The sequence below is a fragment of the Ranitomeya imitator genome, chromosome 7, assembly GCF_032444005.1.
Source record: "Ranitomeya imitator isolate aRanImi1 chromosome 7, aRanImi1.pri, whole genome shotgun sequence".
NCBI classification, from domain to species: domain Eukaryota; kingdom Metazoa; phylum Chordata; class Amphibia; order Anura; family Dendrobatidae; genus Ranitomeya; species Ranitomeya imitator.
In genome coordinates, this window is record NC_091288.1 from 36,382,439 (window position 1) to 36,410,313 (window position 27,875).

General features: G+C 44.4%; 1 protein-coding gene across 1 annotated transcript in view; it reads right to left on the reverse strand.

The window, feature by feature from the left end:
• GRB14 (growth factor receptor bound protein 14) overlaps positions 1-27,875 on the reverse strand; it is a 49,763-nt gene that overhangs the window by 16,687 nt on the left and 5,201 nt on the right. The window contains exons 2-5 of the mRNA XM_069735347.1: positions 8,727-8,883; positions 7,378-7,499; positions 4,299-4,373; positions 2,806-2,943 (exon numbers count right to left, since the gene is read on the reverse strand). Of these exons, the coding sequence (XP_069591448.1) occupies positions 2,806-2,943; positions 4,299-4,373; positions 7,378-7,499; positions 8,727-8,883 (492 nt within the window). The remainder of the gene's footprint in view (positions 1-2,805; positions 2,944-4,298; positions 4,374-7,377; positions 7,500-8,726; positions 8,884-27,875) is intronic.

Sequence of the window (27,875 nt, forward strand, 5' to 3'; positions counted from 1 at the left end):
AATTTCCAGATATTCTGTCCATTCTCTTGTGTATTTTTATACATACAACCCTAGGCAGACATGTCACCGATATGTTGAACATATATAATTTATAAAGTACTTATGAATATCTATGTGTAAGTAAATAAATGGATTATTATTTGAAATAACTGAGTTTTCCTGTATTCATGATTGTGAATTTCCATCATTCGTGGAAGAAGCAATGCTGGCGGACGCCTGCGTAACCCTGACTCCATGGATTATTAAACAGGCAATAAGCATTGTTTTCTGCCAAGTTTGGATGGTAATAGGGCAAAACATCCCTTGCAGTATTACGTATTCATGTTAAAGTTTTACTAATAAAGTTTGTGGTCATGTTTTACTCAACTTTTACCCACGTCGGCAAAGACAGGAAACAAAAGATCAGTAGGTATCTTCTGCATAGCGTCTTGAAGTTGCCAGTATGTGCATGGTTATATGTATTAGAATATACATTTGGTAGATATTTATTTGACTTCTATATTCAGGCATAAAATATTTTGTAGCATAAAAGATAGTTGTGATTTAGAGAAAAGTAATATTTCAGTTCATTCTATTTAATGCCCACCCGGTAGAGATACGGTGCCAGGACATGAACAGAGAAATTCATGCAACAAAACCAACCAATATGTCTAAGTTGATGAATATGGAGCACGCCTGCTTATATTCCCCAATAAGGCATTTGGGCACCATAGGGTAGTGCCTAACTTTCTACTACCTTGGATCCAGCAGGACATTCCCAGAACCAGGCAGTTGTCCTATAGTCAAGGGAGTGCAGAAATATGTCCCTATTTCGGCTCTATCTGCATCCTCAGAGCTGGAGCAGGAAGCCATTAGTCTATCCTATGCAGTAAAGAATAGTAATAACGGTCCTAGGAGCGCTGGAAATGAGACCAAAACAAGGATTTTAGTGTTGAACCACAACGCGTTTCAACGGTTAAATCGTCTTCATCAGGTGGTAACTTCCACCTGATGAAGACGGTTTAACCGTTGAAACGCGTTGTGGTTCAACACTAAAATCCTTGTTTTGGTCTCATTTCCAGCGCTCCTAGGACTGTTATTACTATTCTTTACTGCATTTTGTATCCTCCTAGAAGGTTAACGGCTGGAGTGGCGGTGGACCTTTTGCTTTCAATTTTAACTGTGACCCTCACAGCGCTCCCTAGTGACCGCTTTCTTTTCCCTTGAATTTCATTAGTCCAAACTATTTCTGTCCCATAACACATCAGAACAAAAAAAGAAAGCCCTATCTAAAACATGACAAACCATACAGCTAAAACCTATCTGTACTTAAACTTAGTGAACCAGGGTTGTAAAGTATGCTTACATTTCCTGGACAATATAGTAATATGAAAAAAGAAATACAGAGATGCCATGGTCAAAATTTTTTTTTAATTAAAGAGAACCACTCATCAGGTCAAAAGTGTCCACTTTTTGCTTTGATTTTATTTCCACTACACCAATGAGTATTTAATTTTGTTGCTGTTGTTGTTTTTTTTAAATTTGCCATATGGTTCCAAAGATATGGACCCTTTTTATTTAGTAAAAAAAAGAAAGGAAAGGGATCCTCCAGTGATGTAACCAGTGAAGCCGATATAAAAATGAAAAAACTTTATTGGAACTATACAAGGACATAAAAATTGTACATCACCCGACACCTGGATGGACAAACCGACGCGTTTCAGCAAACAGCCTTAATCGTGGTAAGATGGTACCATGATTAAGGCTGTTTGCGGAAACACATCAGTTTGCCTATCCAGGTGTTGGGTAATGTCCAGTTTGTATGTCCTTGTATAGTTCCAATAAAGTTTTTTTACTTTTATATCATCTCCACTGGCTTCATCACTGGAGGATCCATTTCCATTTTTTTTCCTTCACACATGGCTGACGTCTGAGACGACTCCGTGCGAGTTGCCTGCTGAACAAGGTGCATCTACTACGGGTGAGCTGACAATCTCCTTCCCCTTTTTCCCTCTTTTGCTTTTTATTTAGTAGCTATTTTAATGGTCCTTACAAAGGGGTGTTGGTTAGAGAGTAATACAGTAGAGCAGTCTATAGACACGCCCCAGAGGATCCTGTAACACCCTTAATAATGACCAACAAAACAAACACCAATTAAAATGGTGCCTATTTCTAGAACTGTAAAGCGGATTTAATAAATAAATAAATAATGTCAAGCAGTGGCAATAAAATAAGAGCAAACGCTGACTAATATTGACCAGGTGACCAGTCCTCTTTAATGGGATAGTCCAGTAATTTTATAGTGATAACCTACTCTTGGGATAGGTCATGAATATCAGATTGTTGGGGGGCTGACACTTGGCATCCCTAAAAATCAACTGTTATCAACTCTGATGATGGAAAGTTGTAAATGTTGTACGGCGAGATACACCACAGCTCTGAACATTGTTTAGTAGTCTCTGCCAGGTATCGAAGACCGGCACCTTTTTTTCTTCAGTAAGTGTTCAACTATTTATACAGATTACATCCAACAGCTGATTGTTTGGGGTTGCCACCAGTGTCCGGGCCCCCACCAGTCTGATATTGATGACTAATCCTTAGGATAAGTCATTAATAAAAAAGTAGGGGTTTTGTAAAACATGTAAAAATGTTGCAAAACGTGCCTGCTATTCCCAAAAACAGCATAACTCATGTCCACAGGTTGTGCAATATATTGCATCTTTGTACCATTCTCCATTTTTTCTCACCATGGACACTTCCTTTAGACATTCAGTATGATTGAAAAACAAAATTTGTTTAGGTTTTTGTTGTCAGGATTTGCTTTACCTTAGATGTTCCTTTTGTGGAAAAGTATAGTCCAGAGCGTCGTAGCACAAAATACAGTTTCTTCCATGACTTCTTCCCTTTCTCTGACATGTACAAGTAACTGTGCACTTCAGGGCATGTGGTTGTACTAAGAAACATCTATGTAAAGAACAAACATAAGCAATAGAGCTTGTATTATCAAGTTTACACATCCACCCGCAGCCATGCCTACCACCCTCCCCCCCCAATACATATGATTGCTCAGATTGATAGAGAGTACATATGGTCTGTCAGACACCTTTGGTGACAGCTAGAGATGAGCAAATACATTTGCAAGACCTTGGTCCAGCGGCCACGTCAGTATTCCGTGGCCTCCGGACAGGAGCTCCGCAAACCAAATGGCATCCCTGGCTTTTCTATTGATTAGATGTCCTGGTACAACGTCATTGTTACAACATGAGAACCACATGATGCCATGCCAGGCTAGGTAGTCAAAACAGGAGGTGGGGATGCCTGTAGGACGGAGGTGATTATCAGGGCTTCCATGGCTGGTGGACAAGGATCCCGCAAATCAGTTCAGTCATCTCTAGTGGTGACTTATCTCACGTAAGAACCAAAGGATCTGGCACCGGAATTTAATGGGCCCCATCTTTTTTTTTCCAATACGATGAGACGTCATAAAGTTGGAAGCCCTAAAATACACTATATGGACGGCTAGTCCTTCCAGAAATAGGGTCACACCACACCGTTTTTCAGAAGCAGCTCCATTAAGGGAACTTTCAGGGTAGGATCAGAAATCAGATCACATACTATGAAATAGAAAGAATCAGTTGTATTTATTGAGTTCATGGACCCGATGCAAGTGATGTTTTATTCACAGAAAGTGATCCTAGCATTGTGTGACCCATGGTAAAAAAATAATTTTTGGAAGAGAAAGTTTAGAAAAATTTTTTGGGACACTCTCTTAAAGAAACCACAGGGCATCCAGAATTGAGAAGAAACTGTCCAACAGTCAAAGTCATTGTCCATTTTCACGGATTCATTGACTTGTACGGCTGAGTGCGATCCGAATATTGAATCAAACTCAGGCGTGCAGGAAAAAATTGGACTTGTGCACATCCTCATATACTAACATTGGTCCCGGTGAGATCCGATGTTGTGTCAGATTGCACTTGGAGTGATAATGGGGTGGTCTGCACCTGCCCTTACAGGTTCGCCTCGTCACATCCTACACAGCACTCCTGTCCAAAAATGACTGCTAGTGGGGGGATCATGTTACCACACCTGCCCCTCAGCCTCCCCCAATTAAAAACCACTTTGTTATTATTTTAGTAATTGGAGGAGGCAGATGGACAGGTCTGACCCATAAGCCGCCATTGGGAGAACAGCAGAGCTGTGCGTTCTGTGAAGAAAGAGGAAAGCCTGTAATGCTTATTAATTGATTCATGTAGTTATAACTGGAGGTGGATAAAATGAATGACAATGTGCGCGTAGCCTATGTGATCACTACTAACCTTTAATGTATCCAAGGGCTTTACTGTACCATTAACTTCATTAGAACGAGACAGCATTAAATCTGGAAAATAGTCCTATTAAGGTGAAATGATTAAGAACGTATACAGAAATGACACTTTCACACATAGACAGACTCTGTATATGCCTATAGTACAATATCGGCACTAGAACTGTAGTGGAGGCGAAACCTCAAGAGTGAGTTACCAAAATTCAAACCAAATAATGGGTTGAATACAGAAGAGATCCATGATAAAAAATATATATTTTTATTTAAACAATTAAAATATCAATTTTGAATAAGCAGAGATGTGACAATAGGGGACGCACAAAGGTGGCACTCAAAGTAAGCAGGATGGAATATACATGATTTGATAAATCTGGTATTATATTAAATTCCAATTCCTTTGGGAAGCAGCAAATTATTTGAATCAAACGGACAAAATAATATAAATAATCAGACAAACTGAACATTTTGCAGTAGTCCCTTAATTTTTGCCAGAGCTGTATATATATTGTGATTATTTTTAATTGGGTATTATTTTATAACTATGGTATGTCTGTAATTGCACTGACTTCAAGCTGAAGAATAAAGTTCCCTGATCAATTTTACCACACACGTAATGGCAAAATAAAAACCCCAAAATAAAAATTCCAGAATTGCTGGCTTTTGTTCATTGATTTGCACAGGTTCTTTGCAAAGTTGGGGTCCTGAGTTCAAATATGTTCCATGGTCAACATCTGCAATGAGTCAGTATGCATGCCTGACGTGTCCATGTATTTCCTCCCATAAGTCATGATAGGGCGTTTAGATGACTATGCTCTGGATTACCGGTAATTGCATTTGCGCTGAGTTTTTTTGTCTAGTTTTCACATGCTTTTCACTTTATTCTTTTTTTTAAATTTTAGTTAGTTTTGCGCCTTTTTTAAAGTCTACATTCTATGTGTTCACCTGTTTTGTTTTGGGTTCTTTTATGTTCGTCATTGTGAAAAAGGATTCGAACTTCTAGATCTTTTAGGGCGCATTCAGACGTCCATTGAAATTAGTCCGAGATCGGATCACAATGCATGGTCTGCCTGTGGGTCTCCCGACCTGAAAATTACAACGTCAAGGAAAAATATAGTAGGCCATGATGCTTGGGTCAGGAGACCCGTGGCCTGTCCGTGCATTGAGGTTCAATTTTAGACCAATTTGTAAAGACAAAAACCGACAAAGGAAGGGGACCCTCCAACAAGGAGAAAATAATTAATTTTTATTGATAAACCAAAAGGATATAAAAAACAATTAAAATACAGAGATGACCAGTACACCATAGAGGAAAAGAAAACACTGAGCAAAATGTGTCCAAATTGAGGTGTATGTTATCCGTACCATGCGCTGTCACACATAAAAAAGATGTCTATAGTACGAGCTGACCAAAAATGTCCTGCACATATATGTGTTTACCCCATCGTTGCAGTCTACATCTATCATGTGTAGATATGAAAAATCTAAGTGATACAATAGATTGTCCATTACAATAATATAGCAAAAATTGCACCAATCATTTGGAGCACAATAAACTGTGTTGTTGTTGAGAATCCCCTTCTTTTGTTGGTTTTTCTCTATAGTCACGGGCCTCCGTGTCACCGCTTAATTGTACAGACGTCTGAATGCGCTCTTAGACTCATTTATCAATTGTAAAAATTTTAAAAAGTTGTTAAATTTTTATGCCAATGAACTTTCATCTTCCCATTCCAAATCCCACAACCCACCCGGACTGATTTTTTGTATATCTAAAATTTTGGTGCAAATTTTGCTACTTTTTAGCGAAATGGGAATTTTTGCTCTAAAAAGGTACAAAAAATAAAAGAAATGAAAATTATTTTGAGCAAAACTCTTGAACCTCGTGTGTCATTTTAAAGAATTTGGAGCAAAATACTTTAACAAATACCAGTAAAACAAAAAAAAAGCAATGTACGGTAACTAAAAATAATGCAAATATGCAAATAACAATTTCAGCTCAATTTCTGTAAATGGTATGGAATATGATGAAACTATATACTCCACATAAAAAACTGTATAAGCCAAAAGCTCTTATAATGTCCGGATTTCACTTAAAATATCTTATCCTATAAAAGATTAGCGCTTTCTTGCAGTGTTGGTGCTCTCCATGGGATGATTCAGTGCATCTATGGGAATAATAGCTTCTGTAGGTTATATGAGGACACGTTCCTGTCTGTCTATTTACTCTAAGATAACATATAAAATGGCATCTATTGTAACAATCTCTGTCGCTGACCAACCATTATTTTCATAGAGGGCATTGTTGGCCGGTATGTTTGCTTGTTTCCTAATATGCCAGACATACAGCTGTTCAGAGCTGGATTTATAGTTTAACTACTTGCTCTTTTTTGCCATCAAAGCTGCAGGGTTTTCTTTAAGAAACTGATATTATGCATCATGAAATAAAGTGATGAAGCTGTATCCTGAAATGTCTTATATTTGTACACGTTGGAATATGACGAGTCATATAGACTTGATCATTGGTGAAAATTAACAATGACTTGGCCTACCACCAGTGGCTATCACTAGGATTAAAGGGACATGTCTCACATCTCATAAGTATATAGGAGTATGCAAATTGCTTCTTCAGAGAGGAAGAAGACTTCAACGCCGTTGTGCGTCTCCACTCAGGCTTTCTCCCATTTGTACATTGAGTAACCTGTCTAACAAGTCAGATGAAGTCAGAGAGGAGACAACCAACATACTCAACAAGCACGTTTCCCCATAACTTCGGCTTGCCTATTTGTTAGACAATCCCTCCATTTGTTGCGGTTGTCGAACAGCCGCGAGACATGCAGCCGCGGGAACTTGAACATATTATTCGAGTATGCCGAAGACACTCGGTTAGCACCCAAGCATGCTCCGATAACACCTTATCCGAGCACGTTCGCGCATCACTAGCCACGTTAGATAAATCTGCCCAATGGATCTTTGTAAGGAGGCAACCTGTTAGTATTTCATCAAAGTTCGAATAACATGACACTGCTAACAGTTTCCCTTTAATATCATGAAGTCATTGATGGTGAGCATCCTACCTCCGGACTTTTGAAAAATTCGTATTTCGCGTAATATTTCCTGAAGCAAAATCTGCAGTCTTCCTCCATGTCCCACTTTGACTGCACATCGATCACCAGCTCTTGATCTTCTATAATTCTTTCTGGAAATAAATAAATATTGTATTATACTATGGTCCAGGGTGACCAAATCCATTTACAATGGGGATTATACATGATCTTCTCAAAAAGAAAAAAAAACTACAAAAACGATTTCAGGCAAGTTGCAGGAGTCCTATAACTAAGGGGCAGTAAGGACGCCCACCGCTCCTTATTATGTCTTTATTTACTATGTGTTGAACTGATCTCGTATTTAATTTGTCAAATTAGTTAGTTCAGGTCTTGAAAATAAGCATCGCTGATACGCATTAATGCAGGAACATCCAGATAGTCTAATGTACAGCATTCATCGGTGATCCATAAGATATCAACACAGTGAATGAGAGGTCCCAGAACAGAAATTTGTGGCCCATCCACCAGTTCAACATGGCAAAGCAGTTGCCTTTGAGGGACTTAGTTAATTGGTAAGTGTGCGTTATTGGTAACATAAGGGGTAAATAACATCAGGGGTAAATAACAACAGGGATAAATATCATTTTTTCTAGAAAATAATAGAGGCAACCCTATGAACAAATCCTTGAAGGCTCTTTCATTTAGGGCTCATGCAGATGAGTGCATAAGTCCGATGTGCTATATTGGATTGGACCCAACACTGACCCATGTTTATCGATAGGGCTATTCAGAATTATTTTTCTCTCGGTCCGACCATCTATTAGAAAAAAATCATACTATGCACAACTTTATTACGCATATCAGATGAGACTTACCCAATTCAAGTCTATGGGTGCATAAAAAACAATCGGATCCCACACGGAACATCCACGTGGCAAACGAGGTTTACGAATATATTTCTATATATTTCTATTACTAGCCTTGCCTGATTGACAGCTTCTGAGTGCCTCTTCTCTGTCCGGCCTCTGAGATCTCACCCTGCTCAGTGAAAGCTGCAGCTGTCAGTCAGGCTGAATGGGAGGAGACTCAATGAATAAAAGCTGACTCATGAGCTCTTTCACGCTTTTACTGGACTTGTTATATATGTTCATCTTAATTTCAGTAGTATTCTACCATTCTGGCACGGGTGTTTAAGGTAAGTACAACCGCCTCATCAGGACTAAGAAATATACGAATGCAGTTTGTATTTTGAATTCTGGTGAAAGATCTGGTGAAAAGCTAAGCTCTAACCAGGACAATGGAAATAAAGTGCTAAAAAAGATTAGTTGTGTTAACTCACATTTCCATATTCGTAATGACATAGGAACACAACCACTAACCTAGACACAATGTAGGCAGCTGCTCAAACAGTGTCCAGTTCTGGTCATCTATATAATGGTTCTTTTGAATCAAAAGTTGGCACACAATCACAGCCGTGGTATCATTTGGCACCTCCAGGGCTCTGCTGGTCCCATCTTCACTGTAGACTTTAATTACCTGGAACGGTTATCAAACACATTTCTGTATTAAATTTGTAAATACCGTATATACTCGAGTATAAGCCGAGATTTTCAGCCCATTTTTTTTAGGCTGAAAGTGCCCCTCTCAGCTTATACTCGAGTCACCCCCACCGGTCTGTCTCCCTTCTCCCCCGGTCTGTCTCTCTTCCCCGAGGGTGTTCCTTACCCCTCCTTCACAGCAGCAGTGGCAGCGGAGCACAATCATGGATCTATTGCATCCCGGAGGTAGCGACGTGCCGGTAACATATAGAGCAAGCAGTAGCCGTACGGCAGGTGGAGGTTTTGGGCGGCCTGTATTTTTAGTGCCGCATGCTTAACTTCTGGTGACGTCACGAATACTCATAAGCCATAATGAAAGGGACCGAAAGTGATGTGTGCGCAGTGAAAATATAGGCCGCCCGCAACCTCCACCTGCCATACGGATACTGCTTGCCTCCACGACTGCTACTGCTGCTCCATACATTACCGTCATGCCTCCACCTCTGAGACTCCATACATGACAGGATAGCGCTGCTCCGCCACCACCGCTGCTATAAAGAAGTGGGTAAGTGGCTTAGAAGTGGGAGGCTCGTGGAGCAATGGTGAGATGGGAGACTCGCAGGAGACTCACCGGGAGAGGGCAGACTTGTCAACCCAGTAGCTGCTGCATCTCCCCCCTCGGTGTATACTTGAGTCAATAAGTTTTCCCGGGTTTTGAGATAAAATTACCTCGGCTTATAACTTGGTTCGGCTTATACTCGAGTATATACGGTACTTTATATCCGACTGGTGGGGTGCAACACCCTGCACCCCCACGATCAGCTGTTCTCAATGTTGGCGGTGGCCGGAACTGCGTATTTATGGAGCTACATAGCACAGCTCCGTCTACTGTATAGTGGCCGCGGCTGGGTACTGCACATCCACCCTTATTCAAATCAATAGCAGGTGGATGTGCAGTACCCTGTCATGGCCACTACTCTGTCAATGAAGCTGCGCTGGGCAGTTCAGGCTCCTGCCGACACAGAGAACAGCTGATCGGGTGACGCACCCACACAGGTCAGACATTGATGATCTATCTTGAGGATAGGTTGTCAATGTTAATGTAGTGGACAACCTCTTTGATTCTTTATGCTTTTTTTTTCACAAATAGAGTGCATTTAGAGAGTGCAAAAAAACAGTAAGCAAGCTTTGCTTGGCTTTTGCAGTGTTTTTGATGCATTTTTAGTGAATAAAACTCATTTAATTAAACAAGTATTGTAGACAAATCGCACATGTTATCCACACCATAATGCTGCAAAACACAGCAAATAGCTGCATAATATACACATTGATATTTCTGCCAAGAGGGAAGGTTTTGGTTGTAGAAAAAAAATGCTGCAAAAAATGCTGCATGTGACCAAAGCCTTAAAGTGAATAGGTGCTGAGTTCTGTACACGTTGTACAGAACTGTGGGGTTAGGGCTCTGTACGTCTGACCACCATCATTGCTGCAAATGACACTTTTAGTCTTGGAATGAGTGTGAGGTCTCATCTGTCAGACCCCAACTAATCCTATTCTAGATGTAAACCTCTTTTTCTATTTTTTGCTTGTTATATTAGTGTATTACAGATGCCCAGTAATTCAGATAACTCCGACCCTTAATATGAATTTGAATTAGTATGATTAATTCCTCAAAGCTGACTTTTATTGAGATCCAGTCCTACATATGCAGACCATTTACTTCTCAATAAATGTGTACAGTTGTCATTAACGTCTTCTATTCTCTGACCTTCACATTCTCATTTCTCAACCCCTGTCATTGCCATGGATTTTCTTGAAAACATCACAATGCAGCCCTTGTTTCATCCTAGTTCCGGGTGACATGTATCAAGCAGGGGACGGTATAATTAGTCATGCTCAACACACACTATAAGCTTTTTATTGCTAAAGGTCTTTTTTAACTTCTCGTTCTATTTTCTTCTTTTGTTTTGTTTAACTTTGATGATTAGAAATTTCTGAACAAAACTTCTGTGTTTTCCTTTTGTTTGTTTTTCCACAATTAGATGGTGAAGTAAAGTAAGCCATATTATTACAATATTTGAGGAAGATAATACACAAACACTGGAAATATGTAGCACTGAAATAGAAACACCCATGTATATAATCTCCCATATATCAGCTATGTCTTCTATGGCCATGTATCTAAAAGGGAATTAAAGCAACTATACAATTTTCCATCATGGAAAAATAGTATTATTCTGTCCCAAATAGACAATGAATTCTGACCAAATATATAAATTTACATACATACACACAGTGGCGTAATGAGCCCCAAGTGCAAAATTTTGATCTGCATACTTCTGATGCTGAATTTTATGGTGAAGACACAGGAGAGGTTTTCTTCTGAAGACTCTTCCATGAAGGCCATATTTGTGAAGGTGTCTCTGAACAGTAGATCAATGTACCACAACTCCAGAGTCTAATAAATCTTTCTGAAGGTCTTTTGCAATCAAGCAGGGGTTCTGAATTGCCTCTCAAGCAACCCTACAAGCAGCTCTCACTGAAATTTAGCTTGGTCTTCCAGACCTTATCTTGACCTCCACTGTTACTGGTAACTGCAATTTCTTAATTATATTTCGAGCTGAGGAAAGGCCAACTTGAAAATGTTTTGCTATCTTCTTATAAACTTTTCCTACTTTATGGACCACCATCATTTTCATTTTCTGAGTGCTAGGCAGCTGCTTAGAAGAACAGATGGCTGCTGTTTTTTGGCACAAGGTTAGAGAAGGCTAGGTTTTTATAAAGCTGGTAAATTTGCATCCTCCGGCCTTTCTTAAAGGGACACTGTCACCTGAATTTGGAGGGAACAATCTTCAGCCTTGGAGGCGGGGTTTTGGGGTTTTTGATTAACCCTTTCCTTACCCGCTGGCTGCATGCTGGCTGCAATATTGGATTGAAGTTCATTCTCTGTCCTCCATAGGACACGCCTGCGCAAAGCAAGATTGCCTTGTGCAGGCATGTACTACGGAGGACAGAGAATGAACTTCAATCCAATATTGCAGCCAGCATGCAGCCAGCGGGTAAGGAAAGGGTGAATCAAAAACCCAAAAACCCCACCTCCATGGCTGAAGATTGTTCCCTCCAAATTCAGGTGACAGAGTCCCTTTAAATATGATAGTGAACAAGCCATAACCCTAACAGGCAAATTATTATTATTATTATTTATTTATATAGCACCATTGATTCCATGGTGCTGTACATGAGAAGGGGTTACATACAAGTTACAGATATCACACACAGTAAACAAACTAACAATGACAGACTGATACAGAGGGGCGAGGACCCTGCCCTTGCGGGCTTACATTCTACAGGATTATGGGGGAGGAGACAGTAGGTTGAGGGTTGCAGGAGCTCCGGTGTTGGTGAGGCCGTAGCTTCGACAGTGATGAGGCGGCAGCGGTGTCAGTGCAGGCTGTAGGCTTTCCTGAAGAGATGAGTTTTCAGGTTCCGTCTGAAGGATCCGACTGTGGTTGATAGTCGGACGTGTTGGGGCAGAGAGTTCCAGAGGGGGACCACATTTTTGCATTAGACCATTTTCTTTTTAGTAATTTTTAAAATAAAATAAAATTACACTTTTTTTTACCTAAAATGCAAAGGAAATGTGTCATATTTAACTTTTAGGCTTTTTAGAGATCATTTCCTTTTCAACTTGCTTAACTGTTCACAATAGCAGTAATTTTGTCCTTGGGTGCCCAAACTTTTACATGCCACTCTATGTTCCACACCCTGATGCCATCCTGATATATGTTTCCTATCCTGGTATATATGATCCACATCCTGGTATATATGTCCCTAATCCTGGGCCCATCCTGGAAAATATGTCCCAAATCCTGGTAGATACGTACCCCATCCTGGTATATAGGATACGATACACTTTATTGATCCATAGTGAAATTATAGTATTACAGCAGCGTTACAAACAGCATTTCAAACACTACAACATTACAAACAGCATTACAAACAGCATTTCAAACACTACAACATTACAACATTACAAACAGCATTACATAAAGTAATTACTAGACATAGATCTTGCACATGACTAACCACATTATGTAACAAACAAATTTGGGTAAATGCTGGTACTTAAATATTTGATCATTGTCATTAGTGCACCAGCCATAGGTCATTGTCGTCTTCCACCCTTAAGGTACCGTCACATTTAGAGACGCTGCAGCGATCTAGACAATGATCCCGATCGCTGCAGCGTCGCTGTGTGGTCACTGGAGAGCTGTCACACAGACAGCTCTCCAGCGACCAACTATGCGAAGTCCCCTGGTAACTAGGGTAAACATTGGGTTACTAAGCGCAGGGCCGCGCTTAGTAACCCGATGTTTACCCTGGTTACCAGCGTAAACGTAAAAAAAAAAAACACTACATACTTACATTTCAGTGTCTGTCCCCCGGCGCTGTGCTTCTCTGCACTGACTGTGAGCGCCAGCTGGAAAGCAGAGCGGTGACGTCACCGCTGTGCTCTGCTTTCCGGCCGGCGCTTACACAGTGCAGAGAAGCACAGCGCCGGGGGACAGACACCGGAATGTAAGTATGTAGTGTTTTTTTTTTTACGTTTACGCTAGTAACCAGGGTAAACATCGGGTTACTAAGCGCGGCCCTGCGCTTAGTAACCTGATGTTTACCCTGGTTACCAGTGAAGACATCGCTGAATCGGCGTCACACACGCTGATTCAGCGATGTCTGCGGGAGATCCAGCGACGAAATAAAGTTCTGGACTTTCTGCTCCGACCAACGATGGCACAGCAGGATCCTGATCGCTGCTGCGTGTCAAACACAACGATATCGCTAGCCAGGACGCTGCAACGTCACGGATAGCTAGCGATATCGTTCAATGCGAAGGTACCTTTAGGAAATTGTGATATATCCCCTTAGTAGTAGGCACAAATGATTTCCTGAATTTCTCCATCTTGCACCTTAGTAGGATTAGACGACTGCTGAATGTGCTCTTCTGCTTCAAGAACTGGGTGTGTATTATTGTTCATTATAGCCCTACACTTCTTCTGAATTCTACCTTCCACTACCTCTTCAAGGGAATCAAGATGGAGGCCAACAGCCGCACTTGCCATCTTGATAAGTTTGTTGAGCTTATTAGCGTCAGCTACTCACACACTACTGCCCCAGCATATGATAGCAAAAAAAGATTGCGCTTGCCACAACGGACTGGTAAAACATTTTGAGCATTTTACTGCACACACTGAACGACCTGAGCTTCCATAGAAAGTACAGTCTGCTCATTCCCTTCTTATAAACCTTCTCCGTATGATACCTCCAATCAAGTTTGCCATCAAGGTGAACCCCCAAATATTTTTAGCTTTCAACCATCTCGACCTCCATGCTGTGTGCCTTATGTCTCCTGCTTGCTCTGTGCATGCTTCCTGGCTGTGTGTTTAGGGTGGCGGCCCCGGCATTTCCTGGTTCTTATAGAGTCAGTGGGCACCTTCCTAAGGTGTCCCCGGCCAATTGCCTAGAGGCCTCTGATACTTAAGGCATTCTCACCCCTAGGGGAATGCCTGAGCAACTTACTTCCTCAGTCAGTGTCTTGCTGCTGAGGTGCCAGATCCCATCTCTATCTCGTGTTAGCCACCCAGTGGCTCCCCATTCCCACCCCTAGGGGAATGCTTTAGCAACTTACTTCCTCAGTCAGTGTCTTGCTGCTGAGGTACCAGGTCTTGTCTCTATCTCTTGTGTTAGCCACCCAGTGGGGACATCGAACCCTGGCCTGTACCTGTGTTCTGTTACTCCCGTGTCTGCCACCCAGTGGGGCCTTGTATCCTGGCCTGTGTCCTTGTTTCTGTGCCTTATCCTGACCCTGTCTCAACCTAGTACTATTCCTGTGTCTGTTGATATCCCAGTTTTGGGCCTTCCCTATCTCTGTGCATTTCCTTGTGTTCACTCCTTCTGCTCTCAGCCCCGCCTCCTGTGGTTCTACTCCTCCTCCCGTGACTTTGCTCTGCACTCAGCTCTGCATCCTGTGAGTTTGCTCTGCTTCTGGCTCCGCACTCTGCGGCTTGCTCTGCTCTCAGCTCTGCACTGTGTGGCTTTGCTCTTTTCTCAGCTCTAAACTCTGCGGCTTTGCTCTGCTTTCAGCTTTGCTCGGCTCTTGGCTCTGCACTCTGCAACTTTGCTCTGCTTCCAGCATTGCACTCTGTGGCTTTACTGTGCTCTGCTCCGCACTCTGTGACTTTGCTCTGCTCTCGGCTCTGCACTCTGTGGATTTGCTCTGCTCTCGGCTCTGCACTCTGTGGATTTGCTCCGCTCTCGGCTCTGCACTCTGTAGCTTTGCTCTGCTCTTCGCTCTGTTGCTCTGCTCTCGATCTGCGGCTCCGCTCCCTGCGGTTCTGCCTTGGTCCCCTCCTTGTGGTTCTGCTCCACTCTCATTCCGCACCTGTTCCCATATATCTCATACCTGTCTGTGCTCTTGTCCTCCCTAAATCAGTCCCTGCTCCTCCAGTCTGAAGAGGCCCCAACCTGTTCCCAAATATCACTCACACCTGCCCGTGTTCCTGTGCCTTCCAAGTCAGTGCCTGTCCCTTCTGTCTCCGCCGTGCCTGCCTGCCTGCCAGTGTCTCCACCATGCCCGCCTGCCTGTGTCTCCACCGTGCCTGCCTGCTTGTGTCTCCGCCGTGCCCGCCTGCCTGTGTCTCCGCCGTCCCTACCTGCCTGCCAGTGTCTTTGCCGTGCCTGCCTGCCTGTGTCTCCGCCGTACCCACCTGCCTGTGTCTCCGCCGTACCCACCTACCTGTGTCTCCACCATGCCCGCCTGTGTTCCATGTGTCTCCGCCGTGCCCGCCTGCCTGTCAGTGTCTCTGCCATGCCCGCCTGCCTGCCAGAGTCTCCGCCATGCCCGCCTGCCTGTGTCAGCTGTGCCCACCTGCCTTTGTCTCAGCTGTGCCCGCCTGCCTGTGTCTCAGCCGTGCCTGCCTGGCAGTATTCCGTCCCCCAGTGGGATCAGCAGCCACAGCCAGACACCACCCTGGAGTGGTACCTGGCAGCTGCCTGCCGCACAAGTCTGACCTCACCAACAGAGGCTCCAGTGAGCATCAAGGTAGCTACAGAGTCACGCCCCTTCCAGGGTAGTCTGGTTTGTGGCACAGTGGGGCCACACCCCCTCGCTCGCACCCACCAGTCTGGGCGCGAGTCTGACAATAACTCACCACCATCTCCTTGGTTTTCTTCACATTTAGTTCTAGACAGTTAGTCTTGCTCCAGTGCACAAAGTCAGAAACCACAAACCACCCTTCTATATCCCTCCTAACCCCCCTCCCCCACAATGTCCCCTTCAATCACTGAGTCATCTGAGAATTTTTGGAGGTGGCAGAGATCTGATTTATACTGAAAGTCAGCTGTATACAATGTGAAGAGGAAGGACGACAGCACTGTACCCTGAGGGGCTCCAACACTGCTCCATACACTGCCAGATATAACCTCCCCCATCCTTACAAAATGCGGCCTGTCCGTTAGGTAGTCATTTATCCAGTTCACCATCCCCTCATCTACCGCCATATCAGTCAACTTATTTCGTAGTAAGGGCGGCTGTAAGGTATTGAAAGCACTTGAGAAGTCAAAGAACACGGCGCGCACTGCAGTTCCATCATTGTCCAAAAATGAATGTACTGTATGTAGCAGAGACACTACCGCATCGCCCACCCCCAATCTCTGCTGGTATGCAAACTGTAGGGAGTCATTGTAGACCCTCACCCTCGGGCACAAGTAGGCAAGTACTATTCTCTCCAATGACTTCATAGCATGCAATGTTAAGGCCACTGGATGATAGTCGTGTAAGGAAGTCAGAAAAGTGATCTTGGGAACCGGCGCCAGGCAGGTGGCCTTTCACAGCTTTGTTACTCTCTGTAATTGTAGACTCCAGTTAAACAGGAGCTGGAAGACAGTACACAGTAGATTTGCGCAACACACCTCAATCCTGAGCCCCTTTCTGGTATATATGTTCATTGTTCTGCCTCTGCAAATAAAAAAAAGCATTCTGCTCACATTCTTCTAGTCTCTCAACATGAGATATCCTTTTCTCTATCCAGCATGGAGGTCGGCAGCTGACATCGGCGTGCCTGCTACGGCGACACATGATGTCACTGTTATGTGACATTAACACTTGGCATACCAACGTCAGCTGTCTGCCTCTATTCGGCCAGCGGCTTGCATTGCAGTGCAGGGAACTTCCTGTGCCCAAGGATGCACATCTAGCTGAAGTATGAGCTGATGTCAGCTGGCCCCCTCTGTGACCGCGATAGTTACGCCCATGTGTACAAATACAGTGGGTACGGAAAGTATTCGACCCCTTTAAATTTTTCACTCTTTGCTTCATTGCAGCCATTTGGTAAAAACGAAAAAGTTCATTTTTTCTCATTAATGTACACTCTGCACTCCATCTTGACTGAAAAAAAGCAGAAATGTAGACATTTTTGCAAATTTATTAAAAAAGAAAAACTGAAATATCACATGGTCATAAGTATTCAGACCCTTTGCTCAGTATTGGGTAGAAGCACCTTTTGAGCTAGTACAGCCATGAGTCTTCTTGGGAAAGATGCAACAAGTTTTTCACCCCTGGATTTGGGGATCTTCTGCCATTCTTCCTTGCAGATCCTCTCCAGTTCCGTCAGGTTGTATGGTGAATAGTGATGAGCGAGTATACTCGTTGCTCAAGTTTTCCATAGCAGCTCAGGTGATCTAGTTTTCATCGCGGCAGCTGAATGATTTACAGCTACTAGCCTGCTTGATTACATGTGGGGATTCCCTAGCAACCAGGCAACCCCCACATGTACTCAGCCTGGTTAATAGCTTTAAATCATTTAGCTGCGGCAATGAAAACAAAACCTCTGAACACTAACAAATACTCGGAGATCACCCGAGCTGCTATGGAAAACCCAACCAACGAGTATATTCGCTAATGGTGAACGATAGTGGACAGCCATTTTCAGGTCTCTCCAGAGATGCTCAATTGGGTTTAGGTCAGGGCTCTGGCTGGGGCCAGTCAAGAATGGTCACAGAGTTATTCTGAAGCCACTCCTTTGTTATTATAGCTGTGTGCTTAGGGTTATTGTCTTGTTGGAAGTTGAACCTTTGGCCAGGTTTGAGGTCCAGAGCACTCTGGAAGAGGTGTTCATTCAGGATATCTCTGTACTTGACCGCATTCATGTTTCCTTCAATGACAATCAGTCATCCTGTCCTGCAGCTGAAAAACACCCCCATACCATGATGCTGCCACCACCATGTTTCACTGTTGGGATTGTATTGGGCAGGTGATGAGCAGTGCCTGGTTTTCTCCACACATACTGCTTAGAATTATCACCAAAAAGGTCTATTTTCATCTCATCAGACCAGAGAATCTTATTTCTCATAGTCTGGGAGTCCTTCATGTGTTTTTTTAGAAAACTCTATACGGGCTTTCATATGTCTTGCACTGAGGAGAGGTTTCTGTTGGGCCAATCTGCCATAAAGGCCTGACTGGTGGAGGCTGCAGTGATAGTTGACTTTGTGGAACTTTCTCCCATCACCCTAGTGCATCTCTGGAGCTCAGGCACAGTTATCTTGGGGTTCCTCTTAACCTCTCTCACCAAGGCTCTCAAGGTCAGTTTAGGACGTCTTCTAGTGGTCCCAAACTTCTTCCATTTCAGGATTATGGAGGCCACTGTGCTCTTAAGAACTGAGTACTGCAGAAATTCTGTTGCAACCTTGGCCAGATCTGTGCCTTGCAACAATTTCTGTCTCTGAGCTCCTTGGCCAGTTCCTTTGACCTCATGATTCTCATTTGGTCTGACATGCACTGTGAGCTGTGAGATCTTAGGGTATGTGGACACATTGCGGATTTCTGTGCAGATTTTTCTGCTCAGTTTTTGTCTTGAATCTGCAGGTAAAACGCACTGCGTTTTACCTGCGGATTACCAGCGGATTACCAGCGGATTTCCTACGGATTTCCAGTGTTTTTTGTGCGGATTTCACCTGTGTTTTACCACCTGCGGATTCCTATAAAGGAACAGGAGTAAAACGCTGCAAAATCCACACAAAGAATTGATATGCTGCAGAAAATGCAACACAGCGTTTCAGCACGGTATTTTCCGCAGCATGTGCACTGTGGATTTTGTTTTCCATAGGTTTACATGGTACTGTAAACCGGATGGAAAACTGCTGCGAATCTGCAGCGTCCAATCCGCTACGGATCCGCAGGCAAATCCGCAATGTGTGCACATACCCTTATATAGACAGGTGTGCCTTTCCAAATTAAGTACGGTGCGGTACGTGTTTTACACGAACCCATTGACTTTAATGGGTCCGTGTGATCTGTGCGCTCCCACGAACACTGACATGTCTCCGTGTTTTCCAAATGGACACACGGTCCGTGAAAACACGCTGACATGTGCAGAGACATATTGATTTTAATGTGTCTACGTGAGTCAGTGTCTCCGGGACGTGAGGAAACTGTCACCTCGCGTACCGGACCCACTGACGTGTGAAACCGGCCTTAGATCCTGGCACAGCCTCCAAGTTTACCCAGGAGAGCCCATGTCAAAAAATGCCAGCAAGGGGTTCTCCTAAAGTGGCTTCAACAGCAATTTTACTGTCACTCTTGCATCGGTTCTGCCATCAGCATCTTGTATTTTGTGCTGTGAATTATAGAGATTGGATGGTTTCCTAGGAGAAATTGCTTTGAAGAGTTGCAATATTTTTTCACTAATTATAGTTCTTCCCTGCTCTGCCAAAACGGGCAGGATGAGGGCACCTCATCTAATTCATGACAAGGAAATGATGGGATTTATTCCCACTATTTAGTGTTTACTTTGTATCATTGCATATACAGTATATGTAGCATCCAGTACCCAGTATTGTATGTATCATGTTGCACATATGATGTTTGATCTCCAGCTTTTATTATAGATTCCTACTGTTTGTTTTTTAAATAAAAACTATATTTAAGAAAAGTTTTTTATTGATTACATTGATGCCTTGCACTTGTTCAGTTTAGGTTCTTTCTGATTCTTTTGTGCTAGTTGACATTTCTATTTTGTGCCCTTGATATTTATATACCGTAGGTTTATGATAAAACTAGATGGTGGCCCGATTCTAACGCATCGGGTATTCTAGAATATGCATGTCCACGTAGTATATTGCCCAGCCACGTAGAATATTGCCCAACCACGTAGTATATTGCCCAGCCCACGTAGTATATTGCCCAGTCACGTAGTATATTGCCCAGCCACGTACTATATTGCCCAGCTACGTAGTATATTGCCCAGCCACATAGTATATTGCCCAGCCACGTAGTATATTGCCCAGCCACGTAGTATATTGCCCAGTCACGTAGTATATTGCCCAGTCATGTAGTATATTGCCCAACCACGTACTATATTGCCCAGCTACGTAGTATATTGCCCAGCCACATAGTATATTGCCCAGCCACATAGTATATTGCCCAGCCACGTAGTATATTGCCCAGCCACGTAGTATATTGCCCAGTCACGTAGTATATTGCCCAGTCACGTAGTATATTGCCCAGCCATGTAGTATATTGCCCAGTCACGTAGTATATTGCACAGCGACGTAGTATACAGCACAGAGCCACGTAGTATAAAGCACAGACACGTAGTATATTGGCCAGTCAGGTAGAATATTGCCCAGCCATGTAGTATATTGCCCAGCCACGAATGGAACAGGTTAAAAAAGACTTAAAATAAAAAATAAACATATACTCACCTTCTGAAGGGCTCTTGTAGTCCTGGCGCCTGTGTGCGGTGCACGCGGCAGCTTCTGGTCCTAGGGTTGGTATGAGCGCAGGACCTGTGATGACGTCGTGGTCACATGACCATGACGTCATGGCAGGTCCTTCTCGCATAGCATCCTTAGCACCGGAACCTGCCGTTTGCACTGCCGAGGACAGCGCCACATCGGAGGGTGAGAATAACTTTTTTTTTTGTAACATTAAATCTTTTCACTATTGATGCTGCACATGCAGCATCAATAGTAAAAACTTGGTCACACAGGGTTAATAGCAGCGGTTACGGAGTGCGGTACCCGCAGCCCGTTACCGCTGGCATTAACCCTGTGTGAGCGGTGAGTGGAGTGGAGTATGCAGGCGCCGGGCACTGACTGCAGGGGAGTAGGGAGGGACTAATTTAACTGTGCCCTTCGCTGATTGGTCGCGACAGCCATGACAGGCAGCTGGCAAGACCAATCAGCGACGCGTGCTTTCCGGGACAGAAAGATGGAAGTACCCCTTAGACAATTATATATATAGATACTGTGCGGATTATATGTGTTTTCATTGCATTTCCGCTGTGAATATGCATTTTTGTACCTTTGGTTTTTCCTTATCTCATTCAAATCTAAGGGGAAAATGTTTAGACACTTAAACTATGGTGCGTGAATAAAGCCCAGACCAAAGAAGCATATTGAGCCCAAAATAATTTTATTACAATATAAAATGATGACAAAACAAAACAATATAAAAGGCAGGTGCTGCTATGTATACAATGACTGATAACTCCTCTATGTACAGTAGATAGCACAGGATCCACCATTCACAATAGGTGATGTCACAGCTCACCTCCTCCTCCTGTACAATGACTGATACATCTCTATATACAGTAGATAACAAAGGATTCACCATACACAATAGGTGATGTCACAGCTCACCTCCTCCTCCTGTACAATGACTGATAACCCCTCTATATACAGTAGATAACACAGGATTCACCATACACAATAGGTGATGTCACAGCTCACCTCCTCCTCCTGTGCAATGACTGATAACACCTCTATATACAGTAGATAACACAGAATCCACCATTCACAATAGGTGATATCACAGCTCACCTCCTCCTCCTGTACAATGACTGGTAACACCTCTATATACAGTAGATAACACAGGATCCACCATTCACAATAGGTGATGTCACAGCTCACCTCCTCCTCCTGTACAATGAATAATAGCACATCTATATGCAGTAGATAACACAGGATCCACCATTCACAATAGGTGATGTCACAGCTCACATCCCCCTCCTGTACAATAACTGATAACACCTCTATATACAGTAGATAACACAGAATCCTCCATTCACAATAGGTGATGTCACAGCTCACCTCCTCCTTCTGTATAATGACTGATAACACCTCTATGTACAGTAGATAACACAGAATCCTCCATTCACAATTGGTGATGTCACAGCTCACCTCCTCCTTCTGTATAATGACTGATAACACCTCTATATACAGTAGATAACACAGAATCCACCATTCACAATAGGTGATGTCACAGCTCACCTCCTCCTCCTGTACAATGACTGATAACACCTCTATATACAGCAGATAACACAGGATCCACCATTCACAATAGGTGATGTCACAGCTCACCTCCTCCTCCTGTACAATGACTAATAACACCTCTATATACAGAAGATAACACAGGATCCACCATTCACAATAGGTGATGTCACAGCTCACCTCCTCCTGTACAATGACTGATAACAACTCTATATACAGTAGATAACACAGGATCCACCATTCACAATAGGTGATATCACAGCTCACCTCCTCCTCCTGTACTATGAATAATAGCACCTCTATATACAGTAGGTAACACAGGATCCACCATTCACAATAGGTGATGTCACAGCTTACCTCCTCCTCCTGTACAATAACTGATATCACCTTTATATACAGTAGATAACACAGGCTCCACCATTCACAATAGGAGATGTCACAGCTCACCTCCTCCTCCTGTATAATGACTGATAACACCTTTATATACAGAAGATAACACAGAATCCACCATTCACAATAGGTGATGTCATAGCTCACCTCCTCTTGTACAATGACTGATAACACCTCTATATACAGCAGATAACACAGGATCCACCATTCACAATAGGTGATGTCACAGCTCACCTCCTCCTCCTGTACAATGACTGATAACACCTCTATATACATCAGATAACACAGGATCCACCATTCACAATAGGTGATGTCACAGCTCACCTCCTCGTCCTGTACAATGACTGATAACACCTCTATATACAGTAGATAACACAGGATCCACCATTCACAATAGGTGATGTCACAGCTCACCTCCTCCTCCTGTACAATGACTGATAACACCTCTATATACAGTAGATAACACAGGATCCACCATTCACAATAGGTGATGTCACAGCTCACCTCCTCATCCTGTACAATGACCGATAACACCTCTGTATACAGCAGATAACACAGGATCCACCATTCACAATAGGTGATGTCACACCTTACTCCCCCCTCTTCCTTCACAGAGACCTTAGGCCAGCCTAGGGCATGCTCAGATAACTCAGCTATACAAACAAAATAGGGTCTAAATCAGTCTATTGCTGCTAATGTCCATTTGAGGAACAAAAGTAGGAGTCTTAAATTAATGTGAAAATTGCAAGGGTTTTTTTGTATGTTTTTTAAATAGAAATGAAAAATAGTATTTTACATGAAAATGCAGCGCCCCAGAGATCTGGTCGTTGCAGTATGACACTCTGCCACTAAGGGGAGTGATGGTACGTCTGATGGCACTGAAGGAATTCTACTGACCAGGTATCACCAGCACACATTACACTTCACACTCCGGCCACTAGGGGGAGAAAAAGGCTTTATTTATTGGGCCACTCCTCACACTGGTAAAACTAGGGGTTGGATAGGAAGTTAGTCAGAAGCTGACTGGGTTGGATTCAGGCAACATCCCATGGCAGGGGGTGTTGCAGGGAGAAGACACAGGGGGGTCCCTGTCAGGCATGGGAACCTGGCAGGTGCCTAGCGAACAGAGCAGAACGTTAAGGAACCGCACCTGCACACCCCGCGGCGGTATCCTAAGAAAGTGACACGAAGGGAAGGATATTGTGGAACAGTGAGAAACGAGATCAAGCACAAAGGAGAACCAGTAGGAGTCGTGCCGTAAGACCGAGGCAACATCCTACTGAGGCGCGTAGCCAGTGGCCGGAACACCGCGGGAGTAACTGACTCTAGGCCTTACTTCGAACTCCGCAGGACAGTTAATTATAGGTTGGCTGTCTACCTTAAATTTCCTACGAAGACATAGGGGGCAACGCGTGGAGAGGGGTGTCTCTAGGGTCCCGGAAGAGCTCCGAGCCTTCCCGTCATACGGGTGCGTCCTAGCCATAACATACCTGGGGGACGAGAAACTAGTAACATCTGGAACAAGCGTGAGAGAATTAGAAAGAACGAACGAACGAGAACAGCAGTTGTGAGGACTATTCTGAATGCTCAGCAGGGTAGCACTACAACACACAGGCGCTAGTGGTATGCACTGATTTCCACCTGCATAGGGAACTCTGGAAGTGCCCATCGGACCTGCCGGTCTCAGAAAGCCTTGTTAAGCGTGCTCTGGATTGAGGATCCTGAAGTCTTCAGTAAAGAGGTAAAGAGACTGCAACCTTGTGTCCTCGTTATTGACTGCACCTCACACCATCACCATCCACCTTACTGGGAAGCCCTTGGGACGTACTTCACCTGTGGGAAGGTATACCATCCAGCTGCCATTCCATCACCCCAGCGGACCCCACAGCAGCGTTGGTCACCCTGACCGAACACCACAGGTGGCGTCACGAATCCTTGATAGACTGTACCACCTTTATTGGACGCCCCTTAGCAGGGTCGCGGACCGGGTCTAGCCACCGTGACAGCCTCAGAACCGTACCAGAGAGGCCCGGTACCGAGAACTCGTGGCCCTGTGTCTGGGTGCGCTCCAACTTGGCGTCACGAACAGGATCGTACTTAAGCCTTAGAAGCAGGTCATGTGTGCCTTGGAACTGTGATTGAAACGTGTTCGGACTGTGATTTATTGCAAAGACTGTGTATCTGCCGCGAGATTCCCGCCAAAACTGCCGCCATTGCCGCGCCACGAGGAGCGCAGGGGAAGAAGGAGGGCATGCCATGGGAGGAGACTACCAAAGTGGCGCCAGAAGTGCTGACCGCCCCCTCCGATTACTATTGCGGGAGGACGATCTGCCCCAAAGCAGAGGAGAACCGCCCCCTGATTTGCAACGGCGGGAACCAAGACAAGGAGCTCCACCCCCAGGAAATGGAGGAGCAGCGTGTGAGTGCCATTGCAGATCCCGGAGTGGGGATGACGACCAGCGGGTGCCTGAATGACGAAGGAGTGATCCTGGCCTGTCCCCGTCAGCCGGAGGAGGATCTGGACTCGAATCTGCCGTGGCTGGAGGACTCGGACTTCTTGGGGCTGCGGGCGGAGGAGCCGAGTCGGCCTATCCCGAGTGTGGAGCCAGCCGATGTGAAGCAATGGAGGTCGGAGCCGTCACCGAGGGCCGCATAGAGAGAACCGCGGTCCGAGCCGCAGCCGACTCTAGTGTCCTCATCAATGAAACCGATCGACATCGGTGGAACCACATCAGACAGAGGTATGGAAAACGCCCCTGCCCTCCTGACCGATCCGGCTCCCGTGACCGCTCCCCGTCCTGACAGTGACCGAGTCCTTGCTCCTGAAGTGGTGGTTATAGCCTCCGGCACCATGGAGAAGCTGGTGCCTCCGCTACCGACGACTATGGGGGTACCACTGGATGTAAGCTCAGATGAGGTGATCTTCCAGTGGGACACCCCAAGGACTGGGCCAGACGGAACCAGGCAGGAGGGCCTCAGCATCGCTGCGCTCACTTGGGAACAATATAAACAATGCCTAATTTTACACTGGAAAGACCGAAAAGAGACAGAACAAAGTGACCCACCGAAAGTACAGGGACCAAAGACAGAACACAGTAAAGGAAGTCCGGTAAAGCGGGGGACTGTGCTGGCCTTCCACCCGAAGCGGGGTTGGGGCTATATACAGGAACCGGGGCTACCGACAGAAATCTTCTTTACTAGCTACAATGTGAAGACCCCGCGCCGCGATAGATGTGATAATCGGCTGCTATATAGAGGAGACCAGGTGACGTACACCCGCCATCGGAGTGCGCAAGGGTGGTGCACTCGAAACGTCTACCGATGCGAGCCGGTAATGGCTCCACCTGCTGTCCTGACTACGACTAACCCTGATTTGACGAATTCCACCCCTGTCACCACAGTGTGCATTATCGCCGCTACTGAACTTGCAACCAAAGCTGACATCCGGATCCAGACACCAGGTGACCTGGCCGCACCTGAGAGACGAACCCATCATACACCGCATCAGGCGAGAACACGGAACCTAGAGCTTCCACGGCCAGGAAGTGTTCGCTACCGATTGATGCCTTGCAACCTACTATAGAAATAAACCTCGAAGAACCGAGTATGTACATAGTTAACTGTTTTCTGTTTTCGCTGCTTTAAACCCATCCAGGGTTATTTCTTAAAGGGATCCCTTTGTTGACCCGGGATCCCTACTGTTCTACATTTCTTTTTCTATTTCCTTTTGCACAAGTTTATCGTTGTTTTCAAAGACCGCCGGATCATGAACAGTGAATGATTCCAAAACTATTTTGTACATAGTTTGCACATTCTTAAAGGTGCTCCCTACTGGTTTTACAAAAGAAAGAAGACTTTGCGAAGATAATGCTTTTGGACATGACGCAGAAGGTCTTGCTTTCATTGGACTTGCAGACAGAGAGAATCTGCACTACCTCCTAGAGACTCGGCTCCCTCTTAAAGGGAATGTTTACATGTTGCCTTAGGAAAGGTTGAAATGTTGATAATGTTGAAATTTAGAAAAGTTTGATAATGTTAATAGAGATTGAGGATGGGAAAGATTGAAAGTGAACCCGTAGGGGTTAGAGAGAGAGTCCTCTTGAGAACCGTAGAACGACAGTTGGTTGTTGGAAGAGAAACAATGACAGTAGGCCCAGCCCGGGAGCTAGGCAGTCCTGCATTGGTGAAGCTAGAAAGTAAAGTTGAGTCATTTTATAGTATTTTATAGTAGGCCTTTAGTGGGTTCAGCTAAAACGCCCTTAAAGGAAAAGTTAAATTATTGTTCAGAATTTGCACTTAGTAGAATACCCGGCTGGGTGATAAGAGTTATTTATAGTCATAAATGTTATTTAAAAATATTTAATCTTGTTTTTGTTTGTAACGTTCAAGTGTCCTCACCTCCCATAAAGGGAAGCATTGTTCTATTTACTTGTTTTAAGCATTTCAAAAATTTTGTATGTCTTTTGCTGAAATGTATTGTTGTTTTTCTTCCCAGTCCAGGAGTACTGGATTTAACCGGGGGGGAGTGCAGCGCCCCAGAGAGCTGGTCGTTGCAGTATGACACTCTGCCACTAAGGGGAGTGATGGTACGTCTGATGGCACTGAAGGAATTCTACTGACCAGGTATCACCAGCACACATTACACTTCACACTCCGGCCACTAGGGGAAGAAAAAGGCTTTATTTATTGGGCCACTCCTCACACTGGTAAAACTAGGGGTTGGATAGGAAGTTAGTCAGAAGCTAACTGGGTTGGATTCAGGCAACATCCCGTGGCAGGGGGTGTTGCAGGGAGAAGACACAGGGGGGTCCCTGTCAGGCGTGGGAACCTGGCAGGTGCCTAGCGAACAGAGCAGAATGTTACGGAACCACGCCTGCACACCCCGCGGCAGTATCCTAAGAAAGTGACACGAAGGGAAGGATATTGTGGAACAGTGAGAAACGAGATCAAGCACAAAGGAGAACCAGTAGGAGTCGTGCCGTGAGACCAAGGCAACATCCTACTGAGGCGCGTAGCCGGTGGCCGGAACGCCGTGGGAGTAACTGACTCTAAGCTTTCGAACTCCGCAGGACAGTTAATTATAGGTTGGCTGTCTATCTTAAATTTCCTACGAAGACATAGGGGGCAACGCAAGGAGAGGGGTGTCTCTAGGGTCCCGGAAGAGCTCCGAGCCTTCCCGTCATACGGGTGCGTCCTAGCCATAACATACCTGGGGGACGAGAAACTAGTAACATCTGGAACAAGCAAGAGAGAATTAGAAAGAACGAACGAACG